Source organism: Thermobia domestica, chromosome 14 (assembly GCF_964235325.1).
Source record: "Thermobia domestica chromosome 14, izTheDome1.hap1.1, whole genome shotgun sequence".
In the NCBI taxonomy this organism is placed as follows: Eukaryota; Metazoa; Arthropoda; class Insecta; order Zygentoma; family Lepismatidae; genus Thermobia; species Thermobia domestica.
Genome location: NC_137467.1, coordinates 39,527,887 through 39,547,298, shown reverse-complemented (window position 1 = coordinate 39,547,298; position 19,412 = coordinate 39,527,887). Strand labels below are relative to the sequence as shown.

At 38.5% G+C, this 19,412-nt stretch overlaps 1 protein-coding gene across 7 annotated transcripts in view; it reads left to right on the top strand.

Annotated features, from left to right (window-relative positions):
• LOC145669646 (uncharacterized) overlaps positions 1-19,412 on the top strand; it is a 995,784-nt gene that overhangs the window by 784,535 nt on the left and 191,837 nt on the right. For all 7 annotated transcript variants that reach the window (XM_081737888.1, XM_081737893.1, XM_081737887.1 and 4 more), the window contains 2 exons: positions 2,170-2,964; positions 13,892-14,081. In XM_081737888.1, the coding sequence (XP_081594014.1) occupies positions 2,170-2,964; positions 13,892-14,081 (985 nt within the window). The remainder of the gene's footprint in view (positions 1-2,169; positions 2,965-13,891; positions 14,082-19,412) is intronic.

The window sequence follows — 19,412 nt, the reverse complement described above, 5'->3', positions numbered from 1 at the left end:
GTCTTGTAAAACTTTTTTTTTTAATTACACATGGAGTGTTCTGTAGAAGATCAGTGTGAAGATAAAGGTGCTGATCGGGTGAAGACGCATCTGAATAAACATGTGTGTCACCTATAGCAGTATAATTTACGTCTATTTGTACACCTATATTGAAAGCGTATCGTTGTTGTCGTTATATATATATATATATATATATATATATATATATATATATATATATATATATATATATATATATATATATATAATACGAGGAAGAGTATAAATTTGACTGTTAATTTATTTATATGACTCATCGTTATGTTCCCCACACAGGCACACTTTCCAAAAAAAATACCTATTAGCTATAAGCACCTACATATTGTGGGTTCTTCTCAATCAGCAAGGTATTTTTGGGTTGAAGCATTTTTTGGATTTTTATTTTTCAATATACATGTGGAATTTTATGCTTCTGACAGATCATTAAAAACTAAAGCAACTTTTTTTTGTTTTAAATATATATATACATATTTCATAATTTGTCAAAGTTTAAGTGGATGCTATATTTTAAAAGCTAGATAATAATAAATTTTTGTAATGCCTCTGCTACTATTAAGTCTCTTCATCCCGGCGAAATTAAAATACCGTTAATTTTATAGTAATTATGTGATATCTTCAAATAGATAAAAGATAATCGAAATGTGGAACAAGAGCACCCTAGACAATATTATTTTACATGAGAAACCGTTATCACGACTCACTTATATGCTTTCGATTTCGAGCCATTTTGAAAATCGGCATTTATTTTCGCGTTTCTAAACAGCTGAAAACGGAAAGCCACTAGGTGCCTTGTGATAACGGTACCTCACGCAAAATAATATTGTCTAGGACGCTCTTGTTCCATATTTCAATTATATTTTATCTATTTGAAGATATCACATAATTACTGTAAAATTAGCAGTATTTTAATTTCGCCGGGATGAAGACTCTTAAGACTAAACATGAGCGGAATTGCTTCAGCTAAATTGTAGAAGAATATAGGATTAGGAAATTCCTTAGATTGTCCTATTTTGCAGATACTAATTATTAGAGCATTTCTATTTCAAGTGTGCCCTCGGAAAATATGTGGCATATACTTCGGCCCCAACCCCACCGGAGAAACCTTCCCTTTGCTTTGGCGAAAGAAGTGAATGACCTCTGCTCTGTTGCCAATTTGTCATTTAGTCGTATGGTCTTGGCGAGTGAAGATTGAAGGCTACTTAGAATTGCTAACAAGACAGCACTTAGCGAAGCTGTCAAATAATTCAATGTGGCAATCCTGTCTGCATCCAACTATTGAAGGGTCTCTGCCATAGCAACTTGTCCCTCGTCTTTCAAGGGAGGTGTGAATTGCACGACGTTGCTGAGTGACAATCCGTTTTCATAGTTGTAGGGACCTGCCACTGAGGATTTCCTTCCGACCAATTTTTCTCTTCACCGGTGTGGTTTTTCCATGAGTTTTCTAGGCCGTTTTGGGGCCACGGTGGCTCAGTGGTAGAGCGTTCACCTCTGGTGCATGGGGTCCCGGGTTCAAACCCTGCTCCCGCCAAGTGAACTTTGTGGTGGACAAACACCGTGTGCGTGAGTTTTCTCGGGGTTCTCCCGTTTCCTCCCACTTTCTTCATTTTACCATTTCATTCATTTCTCATAATCACCGTCTCCTTTAGCCTAACTGACATAAAACTCCAGAACTCGTGGGACGTAAAACTCAAAGATTTCATTTCAGTTCATTTCTAGGCCGTTTTACCTTGGTACACTGCCACTCACGACACATCCAAAACACTTGCCACTTTCGTCAGTTCTCTCCATATAACAAAGCGGCTACAATTTGCCTTCTTTGAAAATCAAAGAAATCATCCATTTTACACTATCACTGTTTGCTCAGTTCACGGCACTCTAATGTTCTACTGATACTTACGTAGTACGGAGTTTGCCCTAACATATTATCACTACCACAACCCGTTGTCAACCCAGATATCTGGTTTGTTTATGATCTGTATTTCTGTTACAATATTCTTTTTGATTACGCTATCTGTGGTTTATTGCATTTAAATCTTCAGTAACCCGTTAGATTCTTACTTAATAAGAATTGATGTTTTGTTTATTGTTAGTGCCCCTGTTTACACTGGTCTTTTTTCCTTTCTTTCCCAGGAACATGTCCTCGAAGCGGAAATCTCCGCCAACGAAACTTCATGAAGGAGGAGAATACGGCGGTGGTTCTGGAGCAGGGACGGCGACACAAGAGGACGCTTCTGGTGACGCTGTGATGAATGTTTCACGTAATGGCGGCGGTGCTAATAGTAGTAATAATAGTGGTGTAACTAGTGGTGGTGATGACGTCATGGGGGATTTTGATGAAAGCAGTAATATGAGTGAACTAGAGGGCTATGATGAACCAAGTCCCAGTGGCGGTGGTGCCGTGTACAAGTTATCAGACTTCTCCGATGACAATGAAGTTGACGATAGTTTATCGTCTTTGCCGAGCAAAAAACAAAGACTGTTACTTTCGTTACGATCAGACACGGACTCTGATGGGACTGATCAAGAAGCTGCCGTACCGTCATCCCTTGTGTCTCCGATTAGTGCGCACGTACCGACACCACAGCATCTTCATCAACCCGTTCAACAGCATTATCCACACCAGGAAAATCATCGGTTTCTTCACGCTGGATCTGGATCGCCCCCAGATCGTGAATCCGGTTCAGGTTCACCGTCTTCCGATATTCTCGCGTCAAAATCGGCTAGTAACAACAATAATAATTCGAATCCTAGTGCTAATAATAACAGTAGTAATAGTGCTAATAGTAATAACGCTGGTGCATTGCCTCATCCTAAGAGAACGATGGACGATGTTTTAAAGAGGCTCACGTCAAAAATGAACAACAGCACGATTCGTGAAGAAAAGAGGCCTACGCCATCGTCGACGCCTACTAGCAAGCCTAACAGGTAAGGCTATTAGAGTTAGGTTTCCTATTCTTTAAATTTTATACCTTATTTCAAAGGATAAAGGCATCAGTGCGTCACGGTAATTCTAAGTTGTATGTTTCTAATCGTTACTTGGATTGATGTTTAGAACTCATGTGATTCTACTTAAACTGATTTTTTAAAATCTTTCTTAAGAGGCCTAATCAAATCGAAATTTAAATTCCGCTAATTTTACAGTAATTATATGTGGTATCTTCAAATAGATAAAAAGATAATCAAAATGTGGAGCAAGAGCGTCCTAGACAATATTATTTTGCATAAGATACCATTATCACGAGTCACCTAGTAGCTTTCCGTTTGCAGCCATTTTATAAACGCGAAAATAAATGCCGATTTTCTAAATGGCTGAAAATTGAAAGCAGATAAGTGAGTCGTGATAATGGTATCTCATGTACAATAATATTGTCTGGCGAGCTCTTGTTCCACTTTTCGATTATCTTTTATCTATTTGAAGATATCACATAATTACTGTAAAATTAGCGGTATTTTCATTTCGCCGGGATGAGGCCTCTTAAATCCAAACAACGAAGATGCGATTTCCAAGGTGTTTCCATTTCTTCAGTCATAAAAAAGATTCCTGATTTCCAAACAGAACTGTTTAGTATCTATGATTACAGATATTTGATGGCTGCCAGTAACAACCTGAAACTACAACCGCCTAGAAAAAAAAAAAAAAAAAAGGACAGTGGTATGTCTATGCCTGTGAACCAACATAAAATGATTTTACCACAGAAAACCTTGTGGGTAGTCTTCAGAAAAACCGAACGTTGTCGAATTGTCAACTCCAGAGTTGCCTTTCCTAGGGAATTTGAAGGTTGCTGTACTTTCTGTGTTTGATGTGGAAAGAAACTTTAGAACCTATAAAGACGTTTTGTCTCCAAACACAAACGCGGTATTAACAACCTGGAAAAGAATGTAGTTTATATTACTATTGATTAGATGAAAGGGTCAAAATAGTTGAGGAAAAGTACTTAAAATTTTTTCGCTTTATTTTGGCACCTTTCACTTTCTTCTTTCCTGTTAGAAGTGCCTATAAAAATAACCCTATTTGTCAGCTTGTGAGGAAAGTGCATTTCTTCCATTGTTTCATAAAGGGCTTCTCCTTTGACGCTGTCAAAGGCTTGCTTGAAATCAAGAAATATGCAGTTGTAATATGTAGGCTTATAGGTTTGTCTGATATTCATAGTTTCTCCTCGTAAGTTTTCAAAACATAATCAATTGTTGCTATTTCTCACAAACAAATTCAAACGACGTACTTTGTTCGTAGACCAGATCAATAAATTAAATTTTGTGAGTAAAAAAATGATAAAATGTTATCATTTTGTCAATGCATATATATATATATATATATATATATATATATATATATATATATATATATATATATATAGCGAGAGAGAGAGAGAGAGAGAGAACTAAAATGGGAGGTCGTAACCTGGTCTATACTATTATCAATTCGTATATCACACAATGCAAGGAAACAGCAGATTTTTTTTCTTGGTCGCTTGTGTTTTCTTCTGGCCTCAGACTTTGTTCTATTTTCCATGACCTCAAGTTCAACATAAATAAGAGATTTTTCTGACTGGTCAACAAGATTTCTGTCTACGTATTCCCGTTTCCGCCTTTTTTTTTTAAGCAGTATCACGCGTATTAACCATTTTGCTCAATAATCTGATGAAACATATTATGTACGATATCGATCATAATTTTTTGTTATGGAAAATCGGGGAATTTATTACAGGTAGAAAAGGAGGGTTTCCTTATAGATAAAGACACAGTAAGCCTTTTTCTTTACCGTGGAAATAAGAACTGCCACTAAAAAGAAATATCAGCAGCCCTTAGGGGGCTAGGGCCCACCAGCCAGCTTTTGATACTCATCCCTTTGATGTTTGGTCAGCACATTCACTCCCCTTCCAACTTGGTAGATCGGAGTTCGTTCCTTTTTTCAAGTAGACGTCGCCACTTCAATACCTTCCTTTCCTAATAATATCCGTTAGTCCTAGTGTACACGAGACGAGACGTCTCGTAAATTTTGTTGAAGGCTCGTCTCGTCCTCTTTCTCGAATAATCCTTTTTAATCTCGTCTTGATTCTGAAAAAAATCACACCTCGTCTCTAAAATATTTCTGTCTCGTGTTTTGTACAAAATTTATGCCCAGATTTTCCCCTTCCTAACTTCATGTAGAAGTTACCAGAATCCGACTCCGTCATGCATAATCCAATAACATTACGATATAACAACATTTAAACCGTTTTTATTATTAAAATGTATTTGTGTATCTTTAAACAGTAATAAATGCTCTGCATTATGTTCGTAAAATCTCTTTATATAAATTTATAGTTTTTTTTAATGAATCAGAGGGAAAAGTAAGGAGGAACGCCGAAGGCGTCGTTCTTCCACTTCCAAAAATATCTATGGCGTCCCACCACTTTCAAAAAAATACAATGGGTAAAGATAGGCATGAGAGATGGCGTGACGTCATACGTTCCCCTACTTTTTCAGATCCACTTTTACCGCTGCTCGTGAATCATGTAATACTAAAGCAGTGTTTGAGATACAAGACTTGGATGAACTAATGTTGCTCATGAGATTCGAGAAATGTCTCGTCTCGTCCCGAAAGCGAGACGAGAATTATTGACATGTTTCTTGTCTCGATTTTTTAAAAAAGTATTTGTCATTTTGATTTTTGTCTCTCTGTCAATATTAGTCACGTCTGTCATCTTTTTTATCCATGCAATACTTTTCCTGTCTTTGCGGGTGATTCCTAGCATAGAGTTCTCCATGCTTCTTTGTATCGTCGGCATCAGGGGCGGATCTAGGACCGACTTCTGGTGGGGGGCGGTGGGTTGTCATACAGCTACTTTTAAGGGCTCCAAACTTTGGGATGATTTTATTTATATATACATATAATAAGAAAGTTTCCTTTTCTGAGGGGTGGGGGATCGGGGCGATCCCCTGAATCCGCCCCTGGTCGGCATAGGTGAATATCTGATTTTGTTGGTGTTCACGTCTCCGATGCATGTACCAAAACAGGTAGAATACATTTATCCAAAATTTTATTCTTTAGTTAAACAAATTGCTTTATCTTGTGTGTAAAAATATTAATACCATACATAGAGTAAGCTGGAAAAAAATATACTTCTTAAGGATGAAGATGGAGGGAGCAATGGCCACACCATTTCTCCCCCGTAAATACGACCCTGCGCGGATCGCTAGTTATACCGTAATACAAAAATAACTGTTATTTGGCGGTTCCTTTGGAGCTAAAGTATCTGTTTACATGTGATTCCTTCATAAAGCAGAAAAGCGTGATAAATATTGACATTCTTTCGACCTTAAAAGAGTGACTTTACTTTCTGTTCGGAAGATGTAGATGTTTATAACAAATCTTTTTGTACTGAAACAGTGAGAGAGTGGCCTGGCAGTCTGCTTGTTGGATGTCACGTTCTGGGAAGAGGCATGCACTATGCAAAAGGAACCGCTTGCATGTGACCGAGAAAACAGAAAGGAAACCTTTGCTGTGGACTTTCTTTCCTCACCCTCACCCTCACCCTCATCCTCATCCTCAACCTGTGGTGGCTCGCGTGCTGCTAAGAGTGAACAAACTTAATAATTCACGAGGTCTTCTTTGGTGACTGCCTTCAAAAACGAGAACCCTTTTCTTTTCTCCGCTGTTTGAAACTGGAATAGTGTATATTCTTGAACTGTTCCGGAACTAACATCACTATCAACATTACACAGAAAACAATTCTAGTAATATAATAAAATTTCAAGTAATTCTTTCACCACATATGTAACGGAATTTTTATTACGTGATGTGAAGTTTCTTATTCGTTTCCTGGCATGAGTGTTTACCCTAGCAGAATAAAAATAAGTGTTTTTCTAAGATTATTAGCAAATGTACCTATGAGTTGAAGCGGGCCTGCGTCTTTTGTATGCTCTCTTATGGTTATATGATTAGCATACGCTTTTTCGGCACGGGAGGATCAGGTTCGATGCCCAGTGCTCATGTGCCTTGGATCCCACGTTAACCTGTAGGTCCACACCTTATTTAGCCTCGTTGCTAATTATCATCATCATCATAAGTATTCTAGCATTATTAGCAGGTAACTTGCTGCAATTGAGAAGCTTCCATGCTCCATGGTCTTCCCCAAATCTCTTCGTCTTCACAATTTTTCTATTTTGATTTCGACCATTAATTGTAGTCTCCTTCGCCCCCTTCTTCTCTTTCCTGCCACCATACCTTCAAGCACGTCCCTCACTATACAGTTCCTTCTTATCCAATGTGCAACCAAGTTCTCTTCCTCTTCTTAATAATATCTAAAACTGTTTTCTCCTCTGCCATTTCTAACACCCTCTTATTCTTTTTCCGTTCGATCCAGCTAATTCGCTCCATTCTTCTCCATACCCACATTTCGAAAGTTTGCAGTCGGTTTTCATCAGTTTTGCGTAATGTTCATGTTTCTGACTCATACAGTGCAATACTCCACACGAAGCATTCCAAACCAACCAGATAATCATCTTCTGCGTCTGTCATATAGTATCGCATGAGCTCTCTTGTAGCTATGTGGATAGCGGACGACCCGGGTTCGGTTCTCGGCGGGAGCTCATGTGGTTCGGATCCCACATGAAGCTGTTCATGTCTCATATAGCCTCGTTGGTGAACGGGACACTAAATTCCACTCCAATCGAAGTCCCGCACAAAATTGGAACACCTTGTATGGTTATTTGAGTAAACCACCCCACCCCCTTTTTTCCTATCTAGGTCAAATATTTTTTTTTAATGTGAAAGACGGGTTTAATTACTTAGGATAAGTCTAAATACCAAACTTTATTTCGCTAATCTTAGAGTTCTAAACGGGCTTTCTCTGACTGTTCTATAGTCACCCTCTTACTCTAACCCTATTCCTACATTATCTAAGATTCTCAGATTACATCAAATGTAAACAGCACACTTAATATTTGACGCAGTTAAACACTACATATCTTAGTTTATAGAGTTGTATTACAAGCACAGGTCTGTATCTACTTACAAAATAATATACCGTACGAACATATAACTGTTCTCATTGACAACAAACATAAAACCATTGTAAACATTAAACCATATTGTAATAAATATTAAATTATTTAAAACATTAGTCCCACTCACCCTTTCACGTTTAATTTCCGAAAATAATTCCTTAGTGGTACTTTATGTCATGAATCTTATGTATTTGTTCGACATTCCAGTTTCTAGCTTGAGCAGTTTGACATAGAGTTCATGAGTCAGTCAGACAGTCATTTTTTGTTCATATTGCGTAAATGTTTAAAGTGTTTCCCTTACCGAACATAACTGAATTATTAATACGTCTTGTATTTTCTTATTTGATTCGTAGTATGAGAGGTTTATCCCCAGCAGAGTAGAAATAATTGTTCTTAAAGATCATTAACAGAGTTTCATTTCCCATTGTGAAATTACGATCAAGTTCCAAACTATAAGGGTCCAATGTTCTAATCAGAAATGATAGGTTTATCAGCTTGTTTCATGATAGACTTCTAAATTATGAGGGTCCGATATTCTAACTAGAAGTGATAGAATTATCAGTTCCATTTCATGGTAGACTTCCAAACTATAGTGATCCAATATTCTAGCCAGAAGTGATAGATTTATCAGCCCCGGTTTCAATAGAGGAAACTACACTGGATTTCCAAACAGCAGGGATCCACTGTTCTCACCAGAAGTGGTAGATATATCAGCTCCGGTTTCAATAGGCGGAGAAAGGGAATATAAAACCTCTTCTTGAGATGCTGAGTCTGTATATTTTTTAAAAATGCACATAGTGATCAAAATAATAGAAACACCTTGAGTTGAAAACATGTCAGATATCTGAGTTGGCAATTACCAGGTGCCGACCGCAGCGCCTTGTTGTTATTGGTGATGCATTAAAGTAAACTTCGTGCTATGTGAGGAGCAGTAGAATGGCAGTCTACAATTGGCCGAGCCGTACTACGTGAGGAGCAGTAGAATGGCAGTCTACCGTGGGCTGAGCCGTACTACGTGAAGAGCAGTCTACCGTGGGCTGAGCCGTACTATGTGAGGAGCAGTAGAATGGCAGTCTACCGTGGGCTGAGCCGTACTACGTGAGGAGTAGTAGAATGGCAGTCTACAGTGGGTTGAGCCGTACTACGTGAGGAGCAGTAGAATGACAGTCTACAGTGGGTTGAGCCGTACTACGTGAGGAGCAGTAGAATGGCAGTCTACAGTGGGCTGAGCCATACTACGTGAGGAGCAGTAGAATGGCAGTCTACAGTGGGCTGAGCCGTACTACGTGAGGAGCAGTAAAATGGCAGTCTACAGTGGGTTGAGCCGTACTACGTGAGGAGCAGTAGAATGGCAGCCTACAATGGGCTGAGCCGTACTACGTGAGGAGCAGGAGAATGACAGTCTACAGTAGGCTGAGCAGGCGTTGATGTGTAACCTGAGAAATTTGTCTTTCCGATAGACGACAAATTGGTTGCTCTCGGTTATGTGGTACAAAAGTGACAATTGTGTTGGTTTTGCCGCAAGCGACAGTGTCCAAGATGACGGCTTACAAAACTCACGCAAAATATACATCGGCGAAGAGGAACAGTGCTCCTAACGAAAAAAAAAAAAAAAGAAAAAGAAAGAAAGAAAGAAAGGAACTCAGTGACAGGTTCCGTGAGCATTAAAGCAGATTGTCACTTAGAACCTTTGTGCGACTACGGTGCAAGTGACGGAGGAACCTGGACAATGACAGTCCACCACGAGTGACTTGACATGAACGTACGGGGTCGAGTTGCACGGACAAAACTGCTGATAAGGAGCTATAATACTTTAGCATTACGTCAATGTTGCTCAAGTGCAGGTCTGAATATGGTTACGGCTCTCGTCCTATTTTTTTGAAACAAATGCCGTTTTTAAGTTCCAATTAAATTGTCTCAATAGTTTCAAATTAGAAAAACCGCCTACACACTAGCACCATCTATATTATTGTCAGAAAGGTAGGTAGCGACATCTTTTAACGTAACTGTTTACTATGAGGAATTAGCGTGAGACACAGAATGAAAGACTAAGAAGATTATTTTTTTCTTGAACCGTACATTTCGTATTTCTACCAGTGCAGCAACTAGTAGAGTGGCAACGTCGCGCTACGCAACGTCAGGTCCAAATATCACTTCCGGTATGCTACTTTCTAAAAGTGAAGCGGAGTTCAGAGGTGTTCGATTTGCTTCCGTTCTTCTTTTGGACTTTTGGATTTGGAACTTTTTATTTCCCGTGACTGTCACTGGAACTTTGTAAAAGGATACTGCTTTTTGTGTCCAGGAAAAGAGAACAGAAATTTCTTTTCTACATCTCGTCGACCTCTTCTCTTCTATGTGACTTGCCTACTTCAGAAAAAATGGTGCATAATTCAGATGTAGAAGAACCCTTTTCTCTCTCTCGGACAATGTACCCACACATACACACACCACTAACATAACCATCCTTGCACGCTCCAATGCAATCTACACGTTCTCTGATCCAACTATGGTATCGTCCTCCTCCACATTCTCCACTCATTTTTCTCTTCATATATTCTTCTTTCTTATGGGGCGTTTACACTTAGTCGATTTAGTCGCACGACTAAATCGACTCGCTGCATTTGCCACTAAATCGAAGCAACTAGGCCGAATCAGATTGATGGATGTGTTCAATTATTTCAACCACAGAAAATAGAACGTCTTTTAATTCAGTTGCCAGTCGATTAGTCGCCTTCGATCAACAAGCGATTAAGTTGAAGTCCCGTTTACACGGTCGATTAAGTTGAAAGTGACGTCAATTCAACTGAATCGAACGCAAATCGACTAAGTGTAAACGCCCCATTACCTACTGGGCTTTCAGTTAATTGAAATATATCATACACATCATAGTAAGCCTTGAAAATGTTCACATGTCGGGGATTTCTAATGTCTTGACTACAAAGAAACTTATACAAAGCTAAGTTTACAAATATCTGAATTAGAAACAAGTCAGTGCCGTAACTGAGGAGCACGGAGGGCCTGCCGTGCGGGGAAGGGGGGGGGGCAGATTTTGGGGAGCCACCGCGAAGCAAATGCCAAGAACTATAGGCTACAAAAAGTGAACTGACTACGGAATATCAATTTCCCTGAACAACATTATTTGCTTTAGAAAAAAATTGTGTTCTTGGCGAAAATTCATCAATTCTAGCAACATCAGTTTAAAAAATCATCTTAGCATTCGAAGGTTAAGGGAAAATAATTTTTACCTTTTTCGGTGTATTGTAATTTTATTATATTCCATGGATTTATTAACCATTGTCTTCTACAGGAACATAATATAGTTTGAAATGAATGGGCATGGGAAGCGGGGCCTAAAAATAATCCTGCAGGGGGGCAGACATTATTGCGTTACGCTACTGAAACAACCTTTACCTTACGTGATTATCTAAAAGTGTCTCAATTATAGGGTTAGCATATGATATAATTTTAAAGAGAGGGAGGACATTTTTAGATTTCACTAAAAGATTTATAGAGTATTTGTCGAAAAATCTCTTACTGGTATAACGAATAAGAGCAGTGTCATTTTCAGATCTTGCTTGAGCGCGTTTTAAAAATTCTGTTCGAAAAGTAAGCAGGTTTTCTATATCTAGCAATTGTTTTCCGTCCTCCCTCAAACGACGCCTCTAGCAAGAAATTTTCATAGTAACAATTACGGCAATATTACGATAACCTTGTATATAACAAATTTTGAAGTTTTGAAAGTAATTGTTTGTGTACCTAAAAATAGGACATTTCCTTTTCAGTGTTCCTAAAACACTCGGCTGTGCCCAGTGGCGTAGGGAAGGGGGGGGCCCGGAGGGGCCGGGCCCCCCCCAAAGAGGTCCGACAATGTACTTTGGTACTTTGATGTTTGTAATTTTTTATATATTTTTATGTTTATATATTTTCTTGTTTGTAATTTTTCTATATGTAGCTATAACAGCACTTGGGCCCCCCCCAAACACACATCCTGGCTACGCTACTGGCTGTGCCACTTTTAAAACCGACAAAAAGGGCATGTCCTGATACAAGAGGACGTCTCGTCACACCTACTCAATTACTAGAGTTTTGTTGAGTTTGAAGGTGCTAAAACTGAAGAAAAAATGAAATCTTTCCGTTTTACGTCCCACGATTATGCCGGGTAGGCTAAAGGAGATAGTGATGATGAGAAATTAATGAAATGGTGGAATGAAGAAAGTGGGAGGAAACTTGAGAACCCTGAGAAAACCCATGAACCCAGTGTTTGTCCACCACAAAGTCCACACGGCGCGAGCTGGGATCGAAACAGGGACCCCAAGCACCGGACTCTTTACCACTGAGCCACTGCGACCCCTTAAAACTGAAGAGAATTCGCTGTAGATTGAACTTCAACTGAGTTGGTTATTATTAGAAATAGTGTTGCCTAAGAGATGAGACGAGACATAACTTTCGAGACGAGATATACAAGAACAGTTTTCCCGCTAGAAATAGTTATATTTTTCGAGACGAGAAAGCACTTTCGCTTTATCTTTCTCGACACGACACAGCCCCAAATCTAGTCTCGTCAGTAACACTGCTTAGAAAGAAATATGGTGTCGTTTATAGCTACTAAATTAAATGTAATTATATCCCTTCAACAATAACCGATTCGATTACATAGCCAAACCACTCGGCGTAGCAGCCCTTAAAATTCAGATTTAAAGCCGGTTTATATTTATGATGTTAAAACAACATACACACAATATAAAGGAGGTTAATATTATCATTCTTTATTCATAAATAAAACCGCCTTTAAATCTGGATTTTGAAAACATTGATAAAATCTGGTTACCTACCGTGGATCAGTGGCGTAACGAAAGGCTTGGGGGCCTTCCCACAGAGAGTGTGGAACGGGGCCCCTTCTCTACGTCCCACTTCACGTTTTGGGGCCCCCTGATTGCTTGAGGACCCCCCGCAATGCTTGGTGTGCGGGGCCCTTATTTATGCCCCTGCCTTGGATGTATATTTTGGTTCCGGCAGCAGTGACGTAATATAGACATGGCGCTTTCTTCAACTCTTTCTTTTGCTCACTGTGCCCTGCTCGTGGTTTTGGTATCCATCTCTCATATTACATTTATTTGACGGTATGTATTCGTTTTTCCATGTATTTCTCTCACGTTTCTTTGTCCTTGTTACCTTCCCACTGAAGAAGGAACTAGTTTGTTGTTAGGATACGTCTAGAGAATATTTAGTTTTCTCACGGGAGGATATATTGGATAGTAATCCATTTCCTGTTACTAAAAACCCTAACTTTGAGATAATTTTTTTGTCGTAATTTCATGAACGGATATGTTAGAAAATAGTTCCATTGCAGTTAATTCAAAATTTTTGAATTTTGGCCCTTAAAAAAAAGTTCGCGCTTTTCGCACGGGTCTAGTCAGGCTAATGAAAAATACACATATATCAAAATTTAAAGGTGTAGGGTCCGTACCATACCTTAAAAATAGAAAAAAAGAGTTCGCAAGTCTGAAGTATTAATGAACCATTGTGTTAAAAGTTTTCATGCCAAACTAGCCAAAACTGTGGAATAGTGTCGCGCACAAGATGAGACGAAACATAATTTTTGTGACGAGATTTGAGACGAGACAAGAGGACTTCCAATAGAATCAGATTCAATTTCCGAGACGGGCCGTCACTTTCATGACATATTTTAGAGACGAGACCTCGTCTTGTGCGCATCCCTAAGTGTGGAAAAGCGTGGAATATACTGATTTGGGTGGGTTGGAATTTGCTTGCACCAATTTCTGTGAATGTGTAACAATGCATTTCTATGTTCTTGTCTGTTGCTTATAAGTTATGTGAATTTATTTATTTATTTATTTTTCAGTATGACGGAGCAATTATCCGATGTTCCCATGAAGACTGATAACAACATGGCGTTTGTCGACAGTGCTGCCCTCCAGCAAGCTCTAGCAGGAGATAGTATTCTCGAAAAGGAACGGCGACTATCCGAAATGATCTTACAGTTGCAAATGCTAAGGGATCAGCTCATTGCGCAGCAGGAACAGCAGAATAAGGTAGGTGAAAGAATCTTTTGTTAATATCGTACATATAAAATTAACAAGGTCGTTTACAGGATTTTATTTTCAGGAAGAGAGAATGTAGTCCACAAAGTATGTCTCTGCAGTGACGATAAAATCATGGTTGTCTCATAGCGTTGCCTTTTTTAAAACGCCTGTTCGAGAGATGGGCACCCTTGTAATTCGGTACATGAAAGTAAAAACACTGGTACTTGAGGCCATCAATATCACTTGAGGAGCGTGAGCGTGGATATCAATAATGTTTGAGGAACCGATCATGGGATCGAACTAGGGACCCCCTGCTCCAGAAGTGAACGCACTACCGCTGAGCCACCGCAGCCCAGTTTATAGAATTATCACCCAGATGACATTAGAGTAAAAACAAAATAATAACGGCTGCTAATTGAGGTTATGGACAGAAAATCGCATGTAGTCATCAAACATTAATTGATCCTTTATTTCTAAAAACATCTGTACAAAATCTAAAATTATTAGTTTCTTGAAATAATTGTATTTGAGAAATTCTACACTACTGCCATCTACATGACAATTCTATGAAATACTGGAAAACAGTACATCACTGTCCAACTAGCGCTGTACATCTGGATTGTCTGTTGTTTTATTTATTCACAGAAGAATACTATTTGTAAAGTGTCTTATTTTACACTAACGCCATCTATACGACACTTCTATGAAATACTTGGAAACTATACATCATTGTCCAAATAACGTTGTACATCTGGAATATTTGTTGTTCTATTTATTTTAAGAATAATACTATCGTTAGTTTCACACTAGTGCCATCTATACGACAATTCTATGAAATACTTGAGAATTGCACATCACTATCCAAGTGTAGTAGTTGTGCACCTGGATTATTCATTTATTCATCAATAATTCATTTCCTTTACCCTAAGAGATTTAAACTGAAATGTAATACAGTATCTAATAGTTTTCTTAGATTTTGACATTCTTTTGATGAAAAAAAAAAATGAGTATTTTTAAAATAATGGCCAAAGCTTAGAAAATGGTTAAAAGTACTCTGAACACAAGGTTTCCCACTGCTACATTACAGGTTGCATCAGTCATTTATTAATTATTGTTTTTAAATCTTAAGTTGAGGTCACTTGGTTAGTGGTTTCTGATCCTCAACCTTTTTGATGCTAAAAATTACTGGTTCGAGCACAGACTATAAAGTATGTGGCTACTCTTGTACTCGCGTGTGATCGATAGGTTAATGTAGTCCTGGGTTCTGTTACGGTGGAGGAACGCTTGCATTGGATATAAATCCAAACAGTCGTTTAAGAGTCTGCCTGAAATACGTAATACTGTATGAGGATTTCTCGAGGTTCTTTCATTTACATTGATTTTAATGTGTGTTCTTAGCTTAGGTGTCTAAATTCACGAGCCTGACATTCAGGCTCAATCACCAATTCAGTTGATAGTGAGCTCGAGTCCGACTGGGCCCGAATAAACATAGTTGAGGATACCGAGCCCAATCCTAAGCTATAGTAAGCAGCAGGCCCATATCCACGGGAGTCTAGGGGGCCGGGGCCCCCTAAATTTTTACTGCCCCCCTAAACTTTTCACGGTAGACTTACTATAATATGGTGATGAAATATAATATGGTTGGATCGCCCCCCAAAAAAACTTCTACCGGCACCCCTACATTTTTGGGCTGGCTACCGGCCTGGTAAGCAGGCACATACGTACGCACGAATTTATTTCTGGAGTTCCAAAAGCTTTTCGGGGATTCTAAATTTAATATGAAGATGAATTATATTTACATTTGTAAAATTAGATTAAATTTATAGAAGAGTCGGGATTTCGGACGGACGGAAAGGGGGGGGGGGGCATACGTCCCTGATCACAAGCCTCGTTGAGTTTAATGAGACCTAACTGAGAATAGTAAGCCCGACCTAAAACGGCCATTTTTGCTCTTCACAAACAGGAAAACAAGACTGTTTTGTGTGCGGCTTGCCCATAATAAGATTACCGGAAATCGCGATATTCGAACTATTGACTTTCAACGATGAAGACTTCCTTTTTTTCTACGTCGCCGTCTTTTTCATTCCCTGAGTGTATAAACATAACTCGGAAATGAAGCACCACTAACTAACTGTAAGAAACGATAGTAAATTCTGTTTGAAAACCAGTGCACACACACACACACACACACACAAGCAGTTAGATAGATAGGCGTCCAAAGAGCAGAGAAAGGGAGGGAATCTGAATGAGGCGGGGCCTCTACAAGGCTGTTAGAAAGATCAGTGTTTTGTGGTGCTTGAAACTGACAATGGGATCCTTCATTTCCATCACAGAGATCCCATTTTATTCTAACCAAGGCGGCAGGCATTGGTGTAGACTGAAACAGTAAAATGCTCTCTCTCTTCTACAGCGTACAATCATCAAGTTACACCGTTTTATACACAAGTATTTCCAATGCAGTATTGAAATTATTGAATTGTTCAGCACGAAATACAAGATGAGAATAATTTCAAGCTTACAGCGTTAATCAGATGTATAAGTACGTCATGATATCCGTCCTCAAACCTACTTGCTCCACTTTCATAATAAGGTTAAGAAAAAGGAAATAAAATTTAGTCCTTTCTCATTGATTTCTTAATCAAGCCTAAAATGTCTTTTCCACCGTTTTCTTTGTTTAGGCAAAGGTCTTGTTTCCAGGCAAAAGTCTCTTTCCCACTATCTTCCTCTCTTGTCTAGGCAAAAGTCTCTTCCCACTATCTTCCTTCCTTGTTTAGGCAAACGCCTCTTTCCTTTGACATCTTGGTCTAGTCAAAAGTTCCTTTCCCGTCGGTTTCTTGGGACACAAAGGTTTTGTTTCCACTGCATTCTAGTGTAATCAGAAGTCTTTTCTCATCATCTTCCTGATCTTTCTCGAAGTCTTTTTTGACTAACCAAAGGTCTTTCTCAAAATCTTCTTTGTCTAGCCAAGTCTTTTCCAAAGTTTTCTTGGTCTAGCCAAAGATCTTTCTCAAAGTCTTCTTGGTCTAGGCAAAGGTGTTTCTCAAAGTCTTCTTGGTCTATCCAAAGATCTCTTTCTTACCTGTTTCCCAGCTAGAAGTTTATATAACTTCCAATATTATTTCCTAAACAAGTGACCTCGAACTTATTGTTATTCGTATAATAATCGGTGATTTCTAACTATTTCAGAATTGGAGTAACTTCCTCCATTGACCCGTTTGTTGTTTCTAATATTTTATCTAAAGTTTAAAGTAACACTGTTAATAATTAAATTAGTAATAATAATAGTTGGGTATTGAACACCATGCACCAACGCCTCGTGGATATGAGCCTCGTGGATTCCGGAAATATTAGTTTAAAAATATGCCACAGATACTACCGTAGATACGAAAAACAAGAGACACTTTTATTTTAACCATAACCATATGCCATAACTTAATCATAAGTTACGTTTTTACTAGTATTTATATTATAATTCGTTGGCTTATTGAAACGACTGTACGCTCCATTTATCCTATCGCGTAGTTTGTGAGCAAACTTTTTGCTTTCAAAGTGTTGAAAGGAAAGGAAAAGGCCTTGTGGATTACACGTAGCAGCAGATCAGATGAAGAGACTGCAAGGCTCGCTCATATAAGCAGCTTGTGTATCTGAAATATCTTATTCTCGGAATTCACTCACAACGCCAGCATTGTCTCTATGGTAAAGAGTTTTTTCTTTGCGAGATTTATTTCAATCATGTATGACGTGTACGCTTGCAAAACGCAGAAGCAGCATATTGTGGCCAAATTGTGTGTCAGATGAGATAGGCACGTACTACATGAGTACAAAGGAATATACGTACTTGTTCCTACATAAAGGCATTTATTGGATTTTAACGTAGCTTATATGCTTAAATTCGTATGTAATACTTCTCGTTTGGTAGGTGCATTTTATTTTTTAATGTCGTTTGATAATATTACTGGAAAATATTTACACTGTGAGATCTTTCTTTAGTTAAATTAAACCGAATCGATGTCAAAATTTGCTATTGTGTCATCTCTGTAGCAGACTTTCTACATGAAGGATGCCAATATTCTTTGATTTCTCTCTCTATCTAGCTTCTTTCAATCAGTTCTTCGGTCTTCTCGAGGCTCTCCCGTTTCCTCCCACTATCTTCATTCCAATATTTCATTCATTTCTTATCAAAACCGTCTCCTTTAGCCTAACCGACATAGCCGTGGGACGTAAAACTCAAAGATTTCATTTCACTTCAATTCAATTCTTCGGTCTTAATTTACTTGTATTAATCTTGTTCGTATTTCAGCGTAACTCCCGTAATCCTGGAACGTTAACTTACAGATTTTGTTTTGTATTTAGTAATTTCCACGAGAGGAGACTAGAAATAAGGTTTCCTCATCTCGTCTCATTTTTATTATTATTATTATTATTATTATTATTTTTAGAAATGTTGTTTCACTTAGAAGTATGATCTCGTCTGGTCCCAACTTCCCAAAAATGTACCATCTTGTCTCAAATTTTGTAGCAATCTCGTCTCATTTAGAAGTGTTTTGTCTGATTTCGTCTCAATTTCTAAAAAAATGTATAATCTCGTCTCAAATTTTGTAGTAAGCTCATCCCATTTAGAAGTATTCTGTCGTCTCGTCTCAGTTCCCCAAAATGTATCGTCTCGTCTCAGTAATATTCTCGTCTCATTTCGTAGATTTTTGTTCAAAATTTATGCTATGATTTTTTTCTTGATTTCATCTAGAAGTTATCAAAATTCTTCCGCGCAGCGAAGGGTGCACGAAGGGAGTGTTATAACATTTAGAATATATTTATCACCTTCTCACCCGTGTGTGAGGTCCCTCGTTTGACCCCCCAGCCAAGTAAGTTTTTGGTGGACAACATCGTGTCCGTGGGGTTTTCTCGGGGTACTCCCGTTTCCTCCCACTTTCTCATTCCACCAATTCTTCCATCAACATTCACTTGCTTTAATCATCGTCTCCCTTAGCCTAACGGGCATAATCGTGGGACGTTAAACTGAAAGAGTTCTTTTACACTAGGGGTGAAAAACAGTGTTATTAAAGTGCTGGGAATTCACATTGAGTAACATGGGATATTTGTTCCCGGGCGGGAGATTCTGATTCCCCGGACCACTCCCTGAAATCATCACTGTCAACAACCTTGTACTGCAATCCTCCAAATTTTCCATTTCTTTCGCTTATTTTTTTTTCTAAAATTTGTTTTACGATGGTGATTTTTTTTTCAACCTTCTTTGTTAGAAATACAACTGCAAGAAAAAGACATGAACTTTTATAGACCCTATAGATATATAATAAAGCATCCAATTTCGTACATGTGGTA